This window comes from Camponotus vicinus, unplaced genomic scaffold (genome assembly GCF_025532165.1).
Source record: "Camponotus vicinus isolate PSW18456_S1 unplaced genomic scaffold, iyCamVici1.0 SCAF_3, whole genome shotgun sequence".
Classification (NCBI taxonomy): Eukaryota; Metazoa; Arthropoda; class Insecta; order Hymenoptera; family Formicidae; genus Camponotus; species Camponotus vicinus.
In genome coordinates this window covers 8,064,413-8,084,059 of record NW_028141967.1, presented here as the reverse complement: position 1 = coordinate 8,084,059, position 19,647 = coordinate 8,064,413, and the positions used below count along the sequence as shown (strand labels likewise).

The 19,647-nt window shown below is 32.1% G+C and overlaps 2 protein-coding genes and 2 long non-coding RNA genes across 12 annotated transcripts in view; 2 read left to right on the top strand and 2 right to left on the bottom strand.

Moving 5' to 3' along the window:
- The window catches only part of LOC145969170 (nucleolar protein 6-like), a 75,782-nt gene extending 64,747 nt beyond the window's left edge, over positions 1 to 11,035 (bottom strand). For both annotated transcript variants that reach the window (XM_083095060.1, XM_083095058.1), the window contains exon 1: positions 10,773 to 11,035. In XM_083095060.1, coding sequence (XP_082951186.1) covers positions 10,773 to 10,897 — 125 coding nt within the window. In that variant the 5' untranslated portion in view covers positions 10,898 to 11,035. The remainder of the gene's footprint in view (positions 1 to 10,772) is intronic.
- On the top strand, positions 1,723 to 7,492 carry LOC145968481 (uncharacterized). Of its 4 annotated transcripts, none has more exons than XM_083093971.1 (6): positions 1,723 to 1,954; positions 2,204 to 2,824; positions 4,655 to 4,732; positions 5,817 to 6,179; positions 6,276 to 6,467; positions 6,649 to 7,492. In XM_083093971.1, exons 2-6 carry the CDS (start codon positions 2,680 to 2,682, stop codon positions 7,143 to 7,145), a joined length of 1,275 nt encoding a protein of 424 aa, XP_082950097.1. In that variant the 5' UTR covers positions 1,723 to 1,954; positions 2,204 to 2,679; the 3' UTR covers positions 7,146 to 7,492. The 4 variants fall into 4 exon arrangements, with proteins under 4 accessions (XP_082950097.1, XP_082950100.1, XP_082950099.1 ...); XM_083093973.1 differs by lacking the exon at positions 1,723 to 1,954 and adding an exon at positions 5,275 to 5,483 and having other exon boundaries at positions 2,769 to 2,824; positions 6,649 to 7,490; XM_083093974.1 differs by lacking the exons at positions 1,723 to 1,954; positions 4,655 to 4,732 and adding an exon at positions 5,275 to 5,483 and having other exon boundaries at positions 2,687 to 2,824; positions 6,649 to 7,490.
- On the bottom strand, positions 8,411 to 9,336 carry LOC145969223 (uncharacterized). Its single transcript, XR_014437984.1, has 3 exons — positions 9,052 to 9,336; positions 8,878 to 8,971; positions 8,411 to 8,765 (listed from the first exon to the last, which is right to left on the bottom strand). It is a non-coding gene; the product is annotated as an uncharacterized LOC145969223 (long non-coding RNA).
- LOC145969172 (uncharacterized) overlaps positions 10,521 to 19,647 on the top strand; it is a 43,709-nt gene continuing 34,582 nt past the window's right edge. For all 5 annotated transcript variants that reach the window (XR_014437968.1, XR_014437972.1, XR_014437970.1 and 2 more), the window contains exon 1: positions 10,521 to 11,486. This is a non-coding gene — a long non-coding RNA (uncharacterized LOC145969172). The remainder of the gene's footprint in view (positions 11,487 to 19,647) is intronic.

Here is a 19,647-nt window from a genome sequence, read left to right as displayed (position 1 = left end):
GGATTCTCATTACTAGCATCTTTAAAATTATATACTTCATACCAAAATTGTTTAGTATCTTTAGTAGCATTCCAATTAATTAAATGAAGGATGCGCCACTTATTTTCAATTATGTCAATTTCATCATCTTTCTTGCCAAAATATTTTAGTATGGATACCAGTGAGGACTTGTTATGATTTAGAGCTACATCAAAACTTAAATTTGATATTTTGTTCATTATATCTAGATTTTCAGGAAGACGGTTTTTGAGCTCTTCTATTAGAGCTATGATAAAAGTTATCACTCGTTTTCTAAAAACATATTCTTCGTCTTGCGGTAAATATTTGTTATCTCTTAAATTTCGTATAATATTTTCACATTTAAAACCCAAATAACAATTCCAATCAACATATCCTCAATTTTATGTTTAAAAATATCTAACTGATGGTGACTGGGTAAAACAATTTTGTTTGTTAAAATTGTTATTAATTGATTCAGCTCCTTCATTAATTTAGTAGGATCAGTAGAAGTAGATTCAAAGAGTTTATTGACTCTTTGAACTTCCAGCAGTATCGTTTTAAGAAAAGATAAAAAAGCATAATTTTTATCATCAGAATACATGCAGTAAAGCGTCTCTGCAATATAACATTTTTCGACATTGCGTGAAATAGAAAAGTGCGTTTTTAATTCAAGCCATTGATCTAATATTCTAGAAACAGCTCTTTCTATTGACAACCATCTTGTCTTACAAGCCGATATTATTTTAAGTGGTTCCTCATTGTTATTTATGGCTTTATATAAATTTTTATATGTATTTTGTCTGGAGCATGATTTTGAAAACCAATCATAAGTTTCTCTTATTAGATATTCCAAATTTCTAGGCAAGCACAAATCAGATCCTGCTGAAACAGCTAGTTGAAGTAAATGACAAATACATCTAATTAGAATTAAATTAGGAATTTCTTCTTTTAATTTAACGTAAACTCCATTGTTTACCCCAGTCATCACAGACGCATTATCAGTTCCTATACCAATGAGATTATTTAATTTAAGATTATATTTATGTAGTTTTTTTTATAACTTCAACGATGGCGCTGGCCGAGAAATCGAATAATTGAGGCATATCTAAAAATGTCGTCACAATCTGATTTTGAGATTCACTAAAATATATAATAATTATGCCTAAAAATTTTTGGATCGAAATATCTTTAGATTCATCGATAATTATACTAAAGAAAGAATTTCCAATATCTGTAATTAAATTATGTTGAAAATATGGTGCTAGCACGTTATTCAAAATACAAGTGCATTTGCTTCTATGAAGACGAAGATTTGCCGTTAGTGAATTTCCATGGAAGGCTACTTTGCACACGTCGTTTAGGTGATCTACCGCATTTATAGATGTATGACAAGCTACATAGAGTGCTAATTTCCCACTAAACACTAAATATAATAGTTATGTATTTCTGAAGTAACAAGTAATATTATAATTGTTACGTTTGTTCAATATAACAATTATGTATCTCTGAAGTAACACGTAATATAACATTTTTTACGTTTGTCCAATATAATTATGTGTAATGTAAATTGTTATTCAAAAATAATATAACAAGTTACGATAAAATTACATATAAGTTATATAACATATAAGTTAAATGTAATATTACAGATGTTACATTCAGAATATATTTCTGCAATAAATTCGTGTAACATGGATGCAACACATGCCGCGTATATGTACTGCGCATGCGTGAAATTACTCGACTCACTGGCTTTACCAATGCTGGTTGTATTATATTATTGTGAATTTGTGAATTTGCATTTGTTTTATCTGCGACCGGTCAAAATTATTTATTAAACCTGGGCGCTCTCTCTTTTGACCATATATAATAACAATTTAATAAAAGTATATATGTATAAAAGAAGAAATTGATGATTATTGTGATCTGTTTCGTGCGTGTCGTACGTGTTCAGGTAATTATATTATTATTATATATTTTTAAATTACGTATATAATTAAACAATTTTTTAATTTTAAATAATAATTATTCTTATACAGTAATAAAGATTTTTATAATACTCAACAAATTAAATATATATATTATATTACAATAATATATATATTCTAACCTCACTTTTAAAATTTTTTTTATAATTATTTTACAGAATTATATTTTTTACTGTGCATGATCTTTAATTAAAGTATCATAACATGTTTTTCAGATTTGAATAATTAAATTATAAAAATAAAAATGCCAAAAGATATACGTTTTATATCAAAACGCAGAAAGAATCAACTTATTCGCTCACGAATACAGTTTTATAGTATTCACAATTCTGGCGATGTTGAAAATACTTGTGCCTTGGGGAATGAAATATCAAAAAATAATCTAGAAAACAATATTACAGTCACTTCTACATCCTTAATCGAAGATCATCTTACATGCAATTTTCCAATGGATATTTCTTCAAATTTACAAGATTCAGTAAAAACTACAGATAATGAAATAGAGGAAAATTAAATTTGAGTGATACTAATAACTTAAATTTAATTGAAGTCAATAATGATGAATCACAGACATTTGATGAAAGCAGTGCTTCTAATTTACGTGACAGACTTTCTTTATGGGTGATGGAAGAAAATATAACACAAAAGTCTGTTAATAAATTGCTGCAAATACTACGTGATTGTGGTAACGATGACACATTACCTCGAGATATGCTCGGACTTTAATGCAGACTCCAAAAAAGGCTACACGAGAAATCAAGAAAATAGCAGGTGGTTCTTATATACACTTTGGAGTAGTGGATGGTCTTCTACGATCAATAACAAAATACTTCAAGGTATGTCCAAGCACTATTGATATATTAATTAATGTTGATGGCTTATCAATATCGAATAGTTCAACGAGTCAATTTTGGCCCATTTTAATTTCTATTTTTAATATCCGTACAAAACCATTTGTCGCTGGCGTGTATTATGGTATGTCAAAACCGAAGGATGCAAATCAATATTTAAATTCATTAATTAGTGAATTAATTTTACTTGAGGAACATGGTATTAATTATAATGGAAAAACTTGCAAAGTTTTAGTTAAAGGAATTGTTTGTGATGCTCCAGCAAGAGCATTTGTAACTTGTACAAAAAATCATTCAGGTTACTTTGGCTGCAGTAAATGTGTGCAAGAAGGAGAATATATTAATTCTATTATTTTCCCTGAATTTAATTGCCTGTTGAGAACAGATGAATCATTTCGAAAAAAACAACAAGAAGAGCATCATGTTGGGACATCTATTTTAGAATCACTAAAAATTAATATGATTTCACAAGTTGCATTAGATTACATGCATTTAGTGTGTTTAGGAATAATGAAAAAACTCCTTCAGTTTTGGACTAAAGGATTTAAAAATGTACGCTTTTCTAAAGATCATCAAAATTATCTTTCTAAAATATTATTAGCGTTGAGAACATCCATTTCATGTGAATTTTCGCGACTGCCACGCAGTTTACACGAAGTGGACAAATGGAAAGCTACGGAATTAAGATTATTTTTATTATATATTGGCCCTGTAATTTTAAAGTCAGTGATGTCTGCAGAATATTATGAACATTTTCTTACTTTAAGTGTAGCCATAAGAATTTTATGTCATCCGGAATTATGTTTTACATTAAATGAATACGCTCATAATTTATTAATTTATTTTGTTTCTCATTATGAGGAGTTATATGGTCGACAATATATGTCATATAATGTTCATAATTTATCACATTTAGCTAATGAGGTAAAGACTTTTGGCTGTTTAGATAAATTTAGTTGTTTTCAATTTGAGAACTATTTAAGAATTTTAAAACTTAAAATTCAAAATTCACCTAAACCTCTTGAACAATTAGTTAATCGAATTAATGAAGAAAATCAATGTCCAAATGTAAAAGAATTTAATAAATTATATCCAATTATTCATTTTTCTAAACTTAAATCTAGAATTATTTTAGTAGAGTTTCAAGAATTTAAAATTTCTTTTAAAGAACCAAACAATGTATGTTTGCTAAAAGATAATTCAATTTTAATAGTAAAAAAAATATTTATGTCAAATAAAACTTTAAATTTTTGTGGTGATAAATTTATGATAACGGAACCATTATTTATAAAACCATGTAATTCTAAAAATTTGAATATTTCTATAATTAATGACTCCGGCATTGGAAATAATGTAATAATTCCTTCTTCACAAGTACAAGGAAAATGTTTTAAGTTAACGCATTCTAACAAACAAATCATAATTCCTCTAATACATCATTCTATTTAATTCTTTTATATTTTTACCTTGTTTTATTTATAAAATAACATTAAATTATTCAAAATATTAAATTAATAATTATAATAAAAATTTTTTTATATTATATAATAATATAAATTTATATTATATATAATTTATATCGTTTATGGAAGTATTTTTTTAATAAGTTTTTCGTAATATGGTTTATGTATTATATTTTTATATATTTGAAACAATAAAAATTAATTATTTTTGCTTATATATTCACGAATTCAACAACGTATTATATTTAACATAAATAAAATACTTAACATAAATTTAACATAAATAACACAAATAAAATGTATATATTGTTTTATTACTTTAAATCTGCCGCCTTTTTAAATATATTTTTAGTGGTGTCGCTATATATACTGCGTGTGTACATCGTTCTCTTTTGTCTCACGAGGTTTACGAGAAGTGAATATACGACAGGTATAATTTTGTTATTTATTATTTAAAATTTATTATTTAATTTTGTTATTTGTTATTTACTATTTTGTAAATATTAATAATATGTATATCTTGACCATTTTATTACATAAAACTATCAGTTAGTTTAATTTTATTGAATGAATCTCGAAAAACTTAAAAATAATAGATGATTTTTGGCGTGCTTTTGGTATAGCAACCAATGTGTACCAGAATGTCTTACACATTGATAAAACATATATACGTACGTATGTTTTATCAATGTGTAAGACACTCTGGTACACATTGGTTGTTATACCAGAAGGACGCCAAAAATCGCCTAATGTTAATGTATTTCATAACCTAATTTCATAACCTATCCTATCATTTACATATTTTTACTTTGATAAAATATTAAAGATTTCATTATTATAAAACATTATTTTACATAATTATTATATTTTATATTAAAATATTAAAACAAACAACAATAATATTGGAATAATTTTTTAATGTGTGTGTGTAATCCATACTAATTGTAAATACAATAATTTTTCTACATTTAGAATAATGGCTTATGCAGTTGTTTCATTTTGTGATGATGAACTGGTATCTGAAGTACCTACAAATTGGCTTCAAAAAGATGTTGGCAATAATTATTTGTGTTGGTGGCCACCAAATAATATGAAAAATGTACCATCTCTAATATCCAAACGTATCAATCCTGATGTTCAGACATGGCAGTTAGTTCCAGTAAATGTAGAAAAATACTGTGGTAAGAACTTTTTTTATTCATTTTTTATCAGTGTTGAGTGATATATAGAAAGAGAGGAAATGCATCCGAATGACATTTTGGAACGTAGCCAGATATTAGTAATTTGATAATATTGTACGCTTTCCTTTTAGCGACACAAGTTGACACAAGCTGACATAAGTATCATTCTATCTTTTATTACGCCTGAATGTTGAAAAAAGACAGAATGATGATTGTGTCAGCTTGTGTCAACTTGTGTCGGTAAAAGGAAAACATCCATTATAATTCTGTTAGTTCCTACTTTTGCAAGTCAATTATTCCATTTATTTAATTATTTTTGTTCCAACTGTTTAGCTACTGTTGAAAAAGCGCGAAAAGTGGCAGAAGATAAAAATTATACTTCTTGCGAAGAATCCCAATTAGGAAAAGGTTTCAGAACGAGAATTTCTAATAAACAAATCAATTCTGATCACGATTCTGAAGAAGATAAAGAAGACGAGCGTAAAAAGGTCAAATCAAAAGTCATAAAAAAAAAGTCTACCCGAGATATACATGCAAATAGCAGCGGTTCGGATAATAATAATAATACCCAAGAAATTGAAAAAAAAAAGAAATCTGAACTACCTCAATGGCCAAATACTGATTATCAGAGAATCGATCAGCCAGAATTATCATCACAGTCAATTCTATCAACTTCTGATGAAAATAATGATTATGGTAAATATAGTTAAAAAATTAAAAATTAATTCTTTATACTAATTATAGTTATTCATTATATTTATACATTTATACATATATAATATATTTATATAGAAGCCGAAAGAGAAAGTTATTCTAGAAGAGATACTGTTGAACGTTCATCAATTTCATCGTCACAAATTAAGATCAATGAATTAAAAAATGTAGCATATAATATGCAACAAATTAAAGAGGAGATACATAAAGTGAAACGGGAAATGCGCAAAATAAGAGATGACATAATGTCAACAGTTCTACAAACACAAGGTAAAAGGATGTCAAAATTATCTAGTAGGATGTAAATTTACTTTGTCGATTTAAACATTTATGTATTTCTGATGAGATAAATATCTTTGAAACTTGCAAAATTAATATTATAGGACATTAGCAATGTTTTATTTATAATTTCATTATAAAAATTTTATTTATTATACATTTTTGATTTCAGAAAACGTTCAGACATTAAAGAGAATGGTTGCAGCATCTGACATTCACTTTACAAATCTTCAACAACGTATTGACGATATTACGCCAGGCGGAGTATTACCAGTTTCTACAGATCGAATAACGAAGTGCTTACCTTTAAAAACTATTAATGAAATTCTTCAGATGGAAGAAAAATTAAAAAATGAAGGAGAAATATTTATTAGCGAATATAAAACTTTTGTCCGAAAAATTGGTGGTCATACTGCGCGTGAAATTATTAGAAATACATTATCACAAGTTCTTACAAATGAATGTGCTTTGTTATGTTCGTGGAAGGATCGTAAGGAAAATTTTGGAGTTGCTTCTTTATATCTCATAAAACATATGAGAGAAGTAGTGTTAGGTATGCACACAAATTATACCCAAAAAGAATTTGATGAAGCTGCAAGTGATTGGTTGCGTTTTGCAAAACAAAGATTCACAAGAGAAACAAAGCAAAAAGAAACAATATATGAGTAGATTATATTTTTTTATATAAAATTGCATTTCAATTGTGTGCAAAAAATGATTATTATATATATAATTTTTACACACGCTCACGCGCCACACACACACACGCGCACACATACACACACACGCACACACACACAATATAATTATCCTTTTTTTACACACAATTCAAGTGCAATTTTTTGTAAAAAATATTAAACCAATATTTTCTAATCACATTTAATTTTCATCTTGATATTGAATAAAAAGAAAACAAAGTTTATAACTTTTATAATAAAAAATTTTTGATAATTTCTCAAATAATTATTTTTGAATTAATTTAGTTTGCATATAATATTACTTAAAAAACAGTATTATATATATATATATATATATATATATGTATATATATATATATATATATATATATATATATATATATACATATAGCAATATTATTTTTAAAATACTAAGTTCTGCAAATAGAAAGTAACGAATTCAAGTTAATATTCACATTAAAAATTTTTTAGAGTATAATAAAGACTGTTTCTTAAGCTGTGTTTCAATGTGGAGCTGATCTAATTAATAAGTATATAGATTCATATAATAGATTACGTACAATTATAAAATAAAGTTATTTCCAAGTAAAAGTTTAAGTTTAAAATTGGCATAAAATTAATTTTTTAAACGTTTTTGAAAGTAAACTAATTAAAAATGTTTAAAGAAGTTAATTGTAAGTATATTCTAATTATTAAATGTTTTATATAAAGTTGATAAAGGTTTATTTTGAAATAATTAAATACTATTTTTAAACATTTTATCAAACACTGTCGTTTCATGAAAAATTTTTTAACAATATTTTTTGTTCATTATGCAACCTTTATTTATATTATTTTATGTGGATAGCTCTTCAATATGCTACCTTTTTTTGTTTATAATATCGATTATTATAAAATTAATGTACTTTTTTGTTAGTTTCTCTTAAATAGCTTAAAGGATCCAAATAAAGTACAAATTACTATATAGAATAAATAATATAAAAAAATATACAAAAATTAATTATTTTTATTTCTATAATTTAAAACTTTATAATAAAGTATTAAATGATTTAAATTTTTAAATGATTATATCTGTTTAGTTCTGTTTATAATATATATTTTAAATGTGTTTACATATTACTATATAAAATGTTTAGTTATATATTATAAAATTATGTTTTTAAAAACATATGCGTATATTTAACATGCTTTTATTCTAATAATATGCGTCATTTATCAGTATTATGTAGTCTTTGTAAAATATACAAAAAATTAAATAAAACATATTTTAACATGCATAAAATGAATATTTGTATTGAAAAAAGAAACCATGTTTAATTATAAGTATTAGTTATATACATATAACAATTATAATAATATAACCAAAATATAATTTTAATATGTAATTGTTATGTAACAAATGTTATATAACATGTTACATTTATGAGTGGGAAATAATTATGTTACAGTAACATATCGGTAACATTATGTGTAACAATCGGTTTTATAACATTGATGTAACATATATATAATAGTGTTTTGCGGGTTAGCTTCTGCATGCTTCTCTTCTAATGATTCAATATTCCTATAGGCAATTTTTTGTTGGCATTTCCTAAATACAATATTTTCATTTGTTTTATGTTTCTTTGAGTTCTTGTGTCTTTTAAGATCACTGTAATGATTATTTAAAAATGCATGACATATCTTGCATTTAGATTGATTACCTGCGGTGCTAGGCACTGAAATAAGCCAATCTTTTAAATCTTTATCTTTAAGCCAAACATCTCTAAATTTTTGTTCATATTGCAGTTTAGGCATCTAAATGTAAAAAAATTAACATATGATATATAAAATCATTATACATACATATAAAATTAGGCATTAATAAAGTTTTTTACCTTGAACTTCTTATAACAAAAATAGTTTTGGTCAAATCAATAATTAAAATAGTTATTAATTTTAAAGAAATTATATATATTAAACTATAATAAACATTCAGAATTTTTAATTAAGCTATTATATATAGATTATAGGTTATATGCAATTATATCATTAATCCACAGCTACGCAAAATCACAAAGAATACAACCACTGCTTTTGGTTAAAAAGTTTGAAAACAAAAAAGGATCTTCATAGCATATATTTTGATGAATATACAGGGTGTCCCATTTTAAAAGTTCCACCCTCATAACTTTTCAGGATCAACGTTTGAAGGAAAACGACTCGGATAAAAGTTGTAGGGAACAAAGGGGGCTATCTAATAGTGACCTTGGATTCGACATTAAAGGTCATTTTCAAGGTCATTTGAAGGTCAACTTCCGTTTTTTAAATGGGAACCCCTATTTTTTATTACTTATTCTTGTAGCTTATCTCGAGAGCTTTCCAAAACACTATAATTAAGTTAGTTTTCATTAAGTACTTTTCGAGTTATGAGGCTTAAAATAATTTCTTAATTTTATGTAAGCCATAAAATATCTATTAAAATATTCCTTTTTCGATTATCTTACCTTAATACTTTTATGTACAAAATAATGAGAGGAATCAATTGGTGTAAAGAAAAAACATAGTTGTTTTTAAAAAAAATATGGAATTTGCAATTAACAATTCCATATTTTTTCTTAAAACAACTTTATGTTTTCTTTACACCAATTGATTCCTCTCATTATTTTGTACATAAAAGTATTAAGGTAAGATAATCGAAAAATGAATATTTTACTAAATATTTTATGGTTTATATAAAATTAAGAAATTATTTTAAGCCTCATAACTCGAAAAGTACTTAATGAAAACTAACTTAATTATAGTGTTTTGGAAAGCTCTCGAGATAAGTTACAAGAATAAGTAATAAAAAATAGGGGTTCCCATTTAAAAAACGGAAGTTGACCTTCAAATGACCTTGAAAATGACCTTTAATGTCGAATCCAAGGTCACTATTAGATAGCCCCCTTTGTTTCCTACAACTTTTATCCGAGTCGTTTTCCTTCAAACGTTGATCCTGAAAAGTTATGAGGGTGGAACTTTTAAAATGGAACACCCTGTATATGATAAATGGCTGCATTCTGCATTCAACAGTTGGATCTAGTAATTTACATTACTAGATATAATTCGACGTAAGGCCGTAAGAAAACTGACCAATCACAGTTGATTATCCTTTTATCGCAAGAAGAATACTCAACTATGATTTGTCAGTTTTTTTATGACCTTACTAGCTGCGCTGATTAGATGAAATAAAACAGAGTAATGAATCCACTAAATTCTGCACTAAGTGCAAAAATTGAAATTTTAAGCACTAAATTGAATTTCAATACACCAGATTTAGTGGCTAACGCACTGAGTTGGCAACACTGTATGTGTGTTTTCTCGCGGGTGTTACATGAGTGCGGAGGTCATCAGTCGAGCAGATTAAGGGGGGATGCTATTTTTATCTTTATGCTCGACTGGAGGTTACAATAATTTTCGTTCACCTTGAATAACAAATCATAATTAATTGTGGATGTGTGTAGAAGATGGAGGGAAAGAAGGAGGATTTCATTGAGAGTGTCGACGTCAGATTTTAAAATATAAAAATTATAAGCAAAGAAAAGGGAAAAAAAATAAATTAAAGATCAGATTGACTTACAGTTTTGCAATAAAAGACGTTAGTGGTGGTTGAGCTGCGACTCCTAGTAGACTCCTGGTCTTTAGCATCGAGGATGATGGGATGCTTGTGGCGCTTGTTCGATGATCGAAAGTGTGTGTCCGCATCACGCAAACTGAGTATGGACTGTTAAAAACCAATGACGAACTAAACTAACTGAAGTGACTGCCTGAAATGACCGACTGAAGTGACTGACTGAAGTGACCGATGCTCCTTGACAGCTTCTCTTTTTATTACTCCCGACTGCTGCCAACCTACGGTTGGCAAAAAGACGGAGGGAGTATGCGTTTCACCGAGCTCGGATCGGTTGTTACCACTTTTCTCGATAACAATAACATAATTATCGATGTCATCTTTTGCACATCAGTTTTTTATTAACCAAGGATGGTTTAGAACATATAATTATCATTCTATATTCTATTAATAAAAATCGGAAAAACAATATTATTTCGTCTATACGTTCTCTCATTGGCTGTGAGCGGAACTAAGAGGCAAAAATGATTCACCAATCAGATTCGTTCTAAGCATCCGTATAGGGAAATATAGTTGGAGACATCTCGAAGTAGTGGCGGCAATAATAATTGACATAACCCTACATGTCAAATTATTATTGTTGATTAATGATAAAAATTGTAAAGTTATTAAAAAATCAGCATGGATAATATGGATATATCTGAAGCAAGTGTTCCTAAACAGGTAAACTTTTCTCTCTTTCTATTATTAATAATAATAATTACTTTTATTTACAGCAAAGTCATAATAATAAATAATATAATATAACATAATGAGAGAAAATAATCTTCTGCGTAGCCATATAATTATGATTATATATTTCTACAATCATTCTTGGCTACGCAGCAAATATATAACTTCTATGATTGCAGAAATACTATATAATCATAATTATGTGGCTACGCAGAAGATTCTCTCGCACATTATGTTATTGTTGTATTATTTATTATTATGACTATGCTGCAAATAAACATAATTATTATTAATAAATAATACAACAATAATATAACATAATGTGAGAAAAAATCTGCGTAGCATATATAATATATAATCATAATTATATATTATAATTATAATTATGTGACTATGTAGAAGATTCTGTCTCGCATTATGTTACATTATTAGATACAAATTATTACATGCATATTATTTAATAACAAAAGCAAAATGTAAAAAATATAATTGTGAAATAATAAAAAAGTAATAATAATATATATAAATAATAAATAACAAAAGTATAAAATAGAAAAAACAAAAATAATAATAATGATAAATAAAATAATAAATTAAAAAAAAGTATAAAATAAAAAACAAATAATTTAAAATAATAAAAAAAATTAATTAAAAAAATAATAAAATAAAAACAAGTAAAGAAGTAAATAAACTACAGCTTTTAAAAGAATGAAATAAAAAAAGTTTTTTAGAAAAAAAAGTACTCCCGACTGCTGCCAACAAAAAGTATAAGATAAAAAAAAAACAAAAATAAACAAAAAATCTAAAATAAAAAATAAAAAATTAAATAAATTAAAAGAAAAATTATATAAAAAAATAAAGACAGAACGAAAAAGTAAATAAAAAGGAATAAAATAAAAACAAAAACAAAAAAGTAAATAATAAAAAACAAGAATTTAACAAATATTTAATAATAAAAAATGTAAGATTAAAAAAGTTTGAAATAACATTTATATCTATTTGTAAGTACTAATTATTAATAATTAACTTCAAATTAATATTAAATATTACATTTAAAAAATTATACATGAGGGAAGTAATTATTATTATTATTTCAATTTATTCATATTTGAATTTACTCTTTCCACATATAATTTATTATTATTAATTCCACATTTTACAAGAGCAGTCGGGAGACGCTGCGCTAGATTTAAAACATACGCACATACATGCATACACTCATGCACACATACGGAACACACTTACAAGAGGAGTATCAGGTAGTGCGATCACCAATTTTGACAAACTTTAAATATGTTTTAGAGCTTTAACGCGGCGTCTCCCGACTGCTCTTGTAAAATGTGGAATTAATAATAATAAATTATATGTGGAAAGAGTAAATTCAAATATGAATAAATTGAAATAATAATAATTATTACTTCCCTCATGTATAATTTTTTAAATGTAATATTTAATATTAATTTGAAGTTAATTATTAATAATTAGTACTTACAAATAGATATAAATGTTATTTCAAACTTTTTTAATCTTACATTTTTTATTATTAAATATTTGTTAAATTCTTGTTTTTTATTATTTACTTTTTTGTTTTTGTTTTTTACCCGATTCGGTTTACTTTTCCGGTACGTATCTTATCCTTCGATTAAATTTTAGATTCACAAAATTTGTTCAGGTGTCTAAGGTTTCGAATTTTTGTAAGATTTATCTAGCTATTGTTGATTAGATTTGTCGGTTTAGGTCGGCTAAATTCGTCATCGATTTCTTATTTTCCTCCCTGATAAGTTTTGAAATGTTACTATTTCTATTTACAGAGGGAGATGTTGTTTTATCTATGTTGTTTTATCGTCGATATATTTCTCTATTGCTCTGCCTGTATCTTTATCTTCAGGTGTAAGGCTGAGTTTCCACTGAGCGCGTCACGCGTCGCGTCAACCAGCGTGAGTCAATCAAAACATCCCATTATAATAACATGTTTTCCGTGTTATTACAATGGGATGTTTTGATTGGCTCGCGCTGGATGACGCGACGCGTGACGCGCTCAGTGGAAACTCAGCCTAAGTGTCCTCAACTGAGGACCGGTGAAATGCACGTGTTGATTGAATATTTGTTTGAGCTAATGAATCACGACACGGTTAGGCAAATATAAACTTTTATTGTTCTCGAGTAAAGACGAAATTCTTCTCCCTCGTCCGATACAATTGCGTGTAATACAGTCGTTTTTCTTAACTAACTATTGTCGCGCCCTCTATACGATACTAGCGCTCCCTCGTTCTGGCAGGAATTGAGCGCCAAACTCGAATCACAAAATTATAAAATAAAACGAAAAGAAATAAACTATCATTAATTCACGAACATACCGCGCGCCTTGATAACCCTTGGTTGTCAATTTCGCACCCTTTTTGAGACAAGCAAAACAAAACAACTCAAAATTAAATATCGAAAAATCTGAACCTTTGGCGCAACTAACAGACTCGAAACATAAGTAATCATATACAACTTAACGCGGTGCGTAACAAATGCGCGTATGCATAAAATAACAAACTGAATAATAAGATTAAACTTTGGCATCGTTTGTAGAAGTGTCGAGGGGCAAAATACATAGTTTCACCGCTGGTCTCTTGAAAACTCCGGTAGCTGTTTTGACAACAGCTGCTCTAACAACCTTGTCGCTTCCCAGACAGATCTCTTGAACCCGTCCAAGCAACCATTTTAAAGGCGGCAGCCCATCCTCTCGACAGACCACCAATTGTCCTATTTGAAGCTGTACACCTTGGTTCGTTTGCCATTTGGTTCGCCTTTGAAGCTGCAACAAATACTCTGATGACCAACGCTTCCAGAAGTGTTGTCGAATGTGCTCCAAGCGCTGCCATCTCGACAATCGATTGATTTTGAGATGAGTGATTTCAGGCTCTGGGTAAGACGTTATCGTGCTGCCAATCAGAAAATGACCTGCAGAAAGATAGTTTAAGTCGTTCGGATCCGATGACATTGCGGTCAAGGGTCTCGAGTTTAGAATCGATTCAATTTGCGTTATGAGCGTTGAGGCTTCCTCAAACGTCAATGCCGCGTCGGAGGCGACCTTGTAAAAATGTCTCTTGAAAGACTTAACTGCTGCCTCCCATAGACCGCCGAAGTGCGGAGCTCGTGGCGGTATAAAATGCCATCGAATTCGATCTGATGCTGTTTTGTTGATGATCTTATCCTTATACTCTTCTTGTGAGAAAAGGTTTCTCAGCTCTTCCAATTCACGATAGGCTCCGATAAAATTCGTACCATTGTCAGAGAATACATCAGCTAGTTTTCCTCGACGGCTGATAAATCGCTTAAAGGCGTTGAGAAATGCATCTGTTGTCATATCTGATACAACTTCCAAGTGCACAGCTTTTGTCGCCATGCAAACGAAAACGGCAACGTATGCTTTCACGTGCTTGCTGTTTCTTCTTTTACCATCCCGTATGTAAATAGGCCCGCAAAAGTCGACTCCAGTGTTGTTGAAGGGTCTCGATGGAATCACTCGATGAGCCGGGAGATTTCCCATAAGTTGCTCCGAAATGCGAGGTTTCGATTTGAAGCAGATAACGCATTTGCGACACAATTGTTTGACGATACCGCGCGCCCTGATAGGCCAATACATCTGCCGAACCGCAGCTAGAGTTGCATCAGGTCCAGTATGCAGATTTTTGCGATGCTCGTGTTCTATGATGAGCTCGGTGAGATGCGAACGATGAGGTAATATCACGGGATGTTTTGCATCATGCTGAAGTTCTGAATGCTGCAATCTGCCGCCGACACGTAACAAACCGTTCTCGTCGATAAACGGATTCAAGTCCCTCAAACGGCTTTTCTTCGAAATATCGCACCCTTTTTCTAGAGCCATCAATTCTTCGAAAAACACCGATTTTTGCTTTTTTTTATAAGGCATTTTCTCGCACGCTCCAATTCATCGACTGATAATGGACCGGAAAACTTTTGTTGAAACTCCTTTTTGCAGATTTGCGCAAATCGTATGCACGTTGCTGCTACTCGAATGAGCTTGCTGAGCTTTGAGAATTTATCGAAAGAGTCTATATCCCTTTGCACGGATATCGCAATCACCGTTGATCCGACAGACTCGTAAAGTTGACTCTCGTCGACTTTTGGTAATTCCGGGTAACATTTGATGACGTCGTCGTCTTGTAGCCATTGAGGCCCGCTCCACCACAGCTGAGAAATTTTTAATTCATTCGGAGTAATACCTCGAGATACCAGATCGGCAGGATTTTCTTTAGTTCCCACATGATTCCACTCGTCCATCGATGTCAATTCCTGAATCTCGCCGATGCGATGAGCAACGAAGACCGGTAATTTTTTGTTAGTCGCCTTAATCCAATGGAGGACGATAGATGAATCTGTCCAATAATACGTCTTGGTTATCGTCAACTCCAGTGCGTTCTTTACCTGGACCATCAGCTGGGCTAGCAGCTGAGCACTGCACAACTTCAATCGTGGTATAGATATTGCCTTCAGAGGAGCGACACGCGATTTTGAGCACAATAATTGCACCTGAAGAAACTCGTTAGACTTGCTGCTACGTATATAAACGCAGGCTCCGTAGGCCCGTTCGCTCGCATCACAATAACCATGAAGTTCCAGGCGCACATCTGTGCCACTAGCAATGACTTTTCGTTGTACGCTGAAATCATTCAGGGCTTGAATCTTCATGACGTAATCTGACCACTCCGTATGGATATCTGAGGGAAGAGATTCGTCCCAGTCGATTTGGAGTTTCCAAAGCTTCTGAATCAAGATTTTCGCGACTACTACCACGGGACCCAGTAGACCCAACGGGTCAAATATTCGGGCGATACCGGATAGAATTGATCTTTTCGTGTGAGAGTGTGCTCCTGTCAACTCTATTGAAATTGCGTACTGCAATACGTCTTTTGATGGATTCCATTTGACTCCCAGAGTCTTAGAAGTTCCATCCTTGTCCAATTCGCGAACCGCATTCGTGATAGGTGATCCTCTTATGTCTTTCAGCAACTCTTGGCTATTTGAAGCCCATTGTCGAAGCACAAATCCTCCTTTTTTGAGTAATGCTGTGGTTTGATCACGAATCATCAGCGCGTCTTCTATGGAGTTTGCGCCTGTGATCAAGTCGTCTACATAAAAATCTCTTCGTGCTATCGATGATCCGATCGGGAATTCATTTTCCTCCAAATCAGCCAGTCGTTGAATGACCTTGGTCACCAAAAACGAAGCTGATACTGTTCCATACATCAACGTGACCAATTCGTACGTTTTAATGTCATCGGTCGCTTGATCGCGCCAGAGAATACGTTGCAGCGGTATTTGAGTCTCGTCCAGTAGTACCTGTCTATACATCTTAGCGATGTCAGCAGTCAAGGCATATTCGAAGCTCCGAAATCTAAGTAATATTAAGAATAAGTCTTGTTGAAGAACAGGCCCAACCATCAATGTGTCGTTGAGTGAAATACCGCTCGTTGTCTTACTCGATGCGTCGAATACTACTCTCAACTTTGTTGTAGTGCTCGTTCTTTTATCACGCAATGATGTGGAAGATAAAAGTGCGGTCGTACGTCCCACGATGGATGGTCTCTGCAAAGTTCTCTCATGTGCTGCAAATTCTCGTACTCGTGCATGAACTCACTGTACTCTTTCCTTAGTCGAGGTTTTTGTTCCAATTTGCGTTCCAAAGTCTTGAATCGTTGCAGCGCTATGTCTCTCGAGTCTCCCAATTTTTGGAGCTGCTCGTTCCTTGTCGGGAGAGTTACTATAAATCTACCCTCTAAATTGCGTTTGTACGTCCGTTCAAAATGCTCCTCGCAGAAACGTTCCACCGGAATTCGAGTGTTTTGTCGCCCGTTATGCTCGATTTGCCAAAATCGTGAGAGATTTGCGTTGAGCTCGTCGTTGATAGCCAAATGACACCATGTACTCTTTCTTGATCGATCTCGCATCATAAACGCTCCGGAAACAATCCAGCCGAGTACTGTTTTCTGCCAGATAGGTTGATCCTCTGCAATCTTAATTTTTCCGATGCATAATAAATCGAAGAATATCTCCGCTCCGATCAGTAGATCTACTGCTGACGGCTGATCGAATTCAGGATCCGCCAACGTAATACCGTCCGGGATTTGTAACTCGTCAAGGTCGAGTTGATTCGCTGAAAGAAACTGAGTAATTTTTTGAATCACGAGACTGGCTTGATATCCGTTTATTCTCGATCGTATCATTACTTTCGCTAATCTGTGAGTTTGCGTTGACAATTCTCCAAGGCCAGAGACCGGAATGTTCGTAGGAATTGGCTTAATTCCGAGTTTTTCCATGCAATTAGTCGTCACGAAACAAGATTGAGACCCACAGTCGAGAAGAGCTCGACACGGTGTAGGCTTACCTCTGAAGTCCAAGACATTGACGATCGCCGTTGCGAGAAGCACTTGTCTTTCTTGACGAACCGACGCAAGATTTACGCTCGATGCCACTGACTTTTCGCCAATTGTGCCAATAGTGCTCGCTGAGTCAGTCTCGTCTTGCCTTTTTGGAGTTTGCTCCAAATGGAGCAACGTATTATGACGTTTATTGCACTTGCGGCACGCTCCCGCTCCACACTGCTTCGCCTGATGAGATGCAGCCTTCAAACAATTCAAGCACAGTTTACGCGATCTCACCTCTTTTATTCGATGATCTACCTCAAGCTGCTTGAACTCATTGCACTTGTATATCGGGTGGTCTTCTTTACCACAGAATGCGCACATCACGTTTGTCGTAGCTACGTGAGCCGTTGTATTTTTACTGTGCTCCAGTTTGCCTTGATGTGAAGTACCCGTTGCGCATTTTTGTGGGCGCGAGGATGCTTCCAATGCTCGACAACGCTGACCTAGAAAATCTATTAATTGATCGAATTTTGGTATCTCATCTTTTTTTACCGACGTTTCCCACTCTTTGTTCGTCGTTTGATCTAGCCGACTAATGACTAGATACATCAAGAGATCGTCCCATTGATCAGTAGGCCGTTTCAGAGCTTTTAGCGCTCGTACATGTTTTAACACTGTGTCCAGCATATGACGTAAAGCCACGTGATTTTCCTTGTGGAGAACGGGCTGCTCAAATAACACTCTAACGTGCTTTTGAATGATCAGATTGTCATCATCATATCTGTCTTTGAGCACCTTCCACGCTTCGGCATAATTTTCTTCGGAGGTTTCAAGAGAGCTGACGACATCGTGTGCTTCGCCTCTCAAAACTGATAGAAGATACTGCATCTTTTGAATACTCGGAAGCGTGGGATTTTGATGAATCATGCTCAGAAAAATATTTCGAAACGGAATCCACTCTTCATATTTTCCGGAAAATGTTGGCATCGTAACGCGAGGTAATTTCAAATGATCATTTGCAACGTTATTACTCATCGTGCTCGGATTTCCACCTCTTAATTGTGGAGAAGCTGTCCCATGTTGCTCAGGCTTGTATCGCATTTCTTGTTCTTTCTCGATTAGCGTTTCCAGATTGACGGTTATCTCGAAATACTTCGCCTCAAATGATTCTCTTTCCTGTTGGTGAATTCGCTCGAATTCATCGGCACTTTCAATTGCTTCGATACCTGACTGAGCTTCGTTAAAGCTGTCCCAAATGCCGACGAATCTTTGCAACCGTTGACGTAACTCGACAATCGTTGTTACCGGTTCGTTTAACGCGGTCAAATACGTACCTCGTGCATGTCTTTTTGATCGTAGTACGATTTGATTTCAGCGTTCTGAGAATTGACGCTTGTTCAGCCATGTTGATTTTCCTTCTGTTTATCGTCGATTACGTAACGACGGTATCTCGCGGCCGCCGCCCGAATCTCGTATATATCACTCTCGCGTCTGCCGAAACAATGGTCGGTAAAGCAGCGTAGCCTCGACCGTATCTCACGTTCCCGCGCGTGCGTCCCGTTAACCGTGCGCGTGCGCTCTCGATTGCCTGTCTTCCCGAAGCGGAGAAAATGGCGGACAGTCACACTGTGACAAACCACGAATGCTCGAAACTCGGGCCACTCGCGTTACGATATGCCACGAATGCAACAAATGCCCGAATAGTTCGAGATGTTAACGTCTTTCTCCCATAGCTTTGTTTCACGCATGTGAGAATCCGAAGCGCTTGAGTGTAC

Bases quoted from the DNA above. Each gene is read 5' to 3' on its own strand.
- LOC145968481 (XM_083093971.1), top strand. From the start codon at position 2,680: ATGACACATTACCTCGAGATATGCTCGGACTTTAATGCAGACTCCAAA. The intron at 2,825-4,654 runs GTATGTCCAAGC...ATATATTTTTAG, and splicing joins CAATAACAAAATACTTCAAG to TGGTGTCGCTATATATACTG. The intron at 4,733-5,816 runs GTATAATTTTGT...CCAACTGTTTAG, and splicing joins GAGAAGTGAATATACGACAG to CTACTGTTGAAAAAGCGCGA.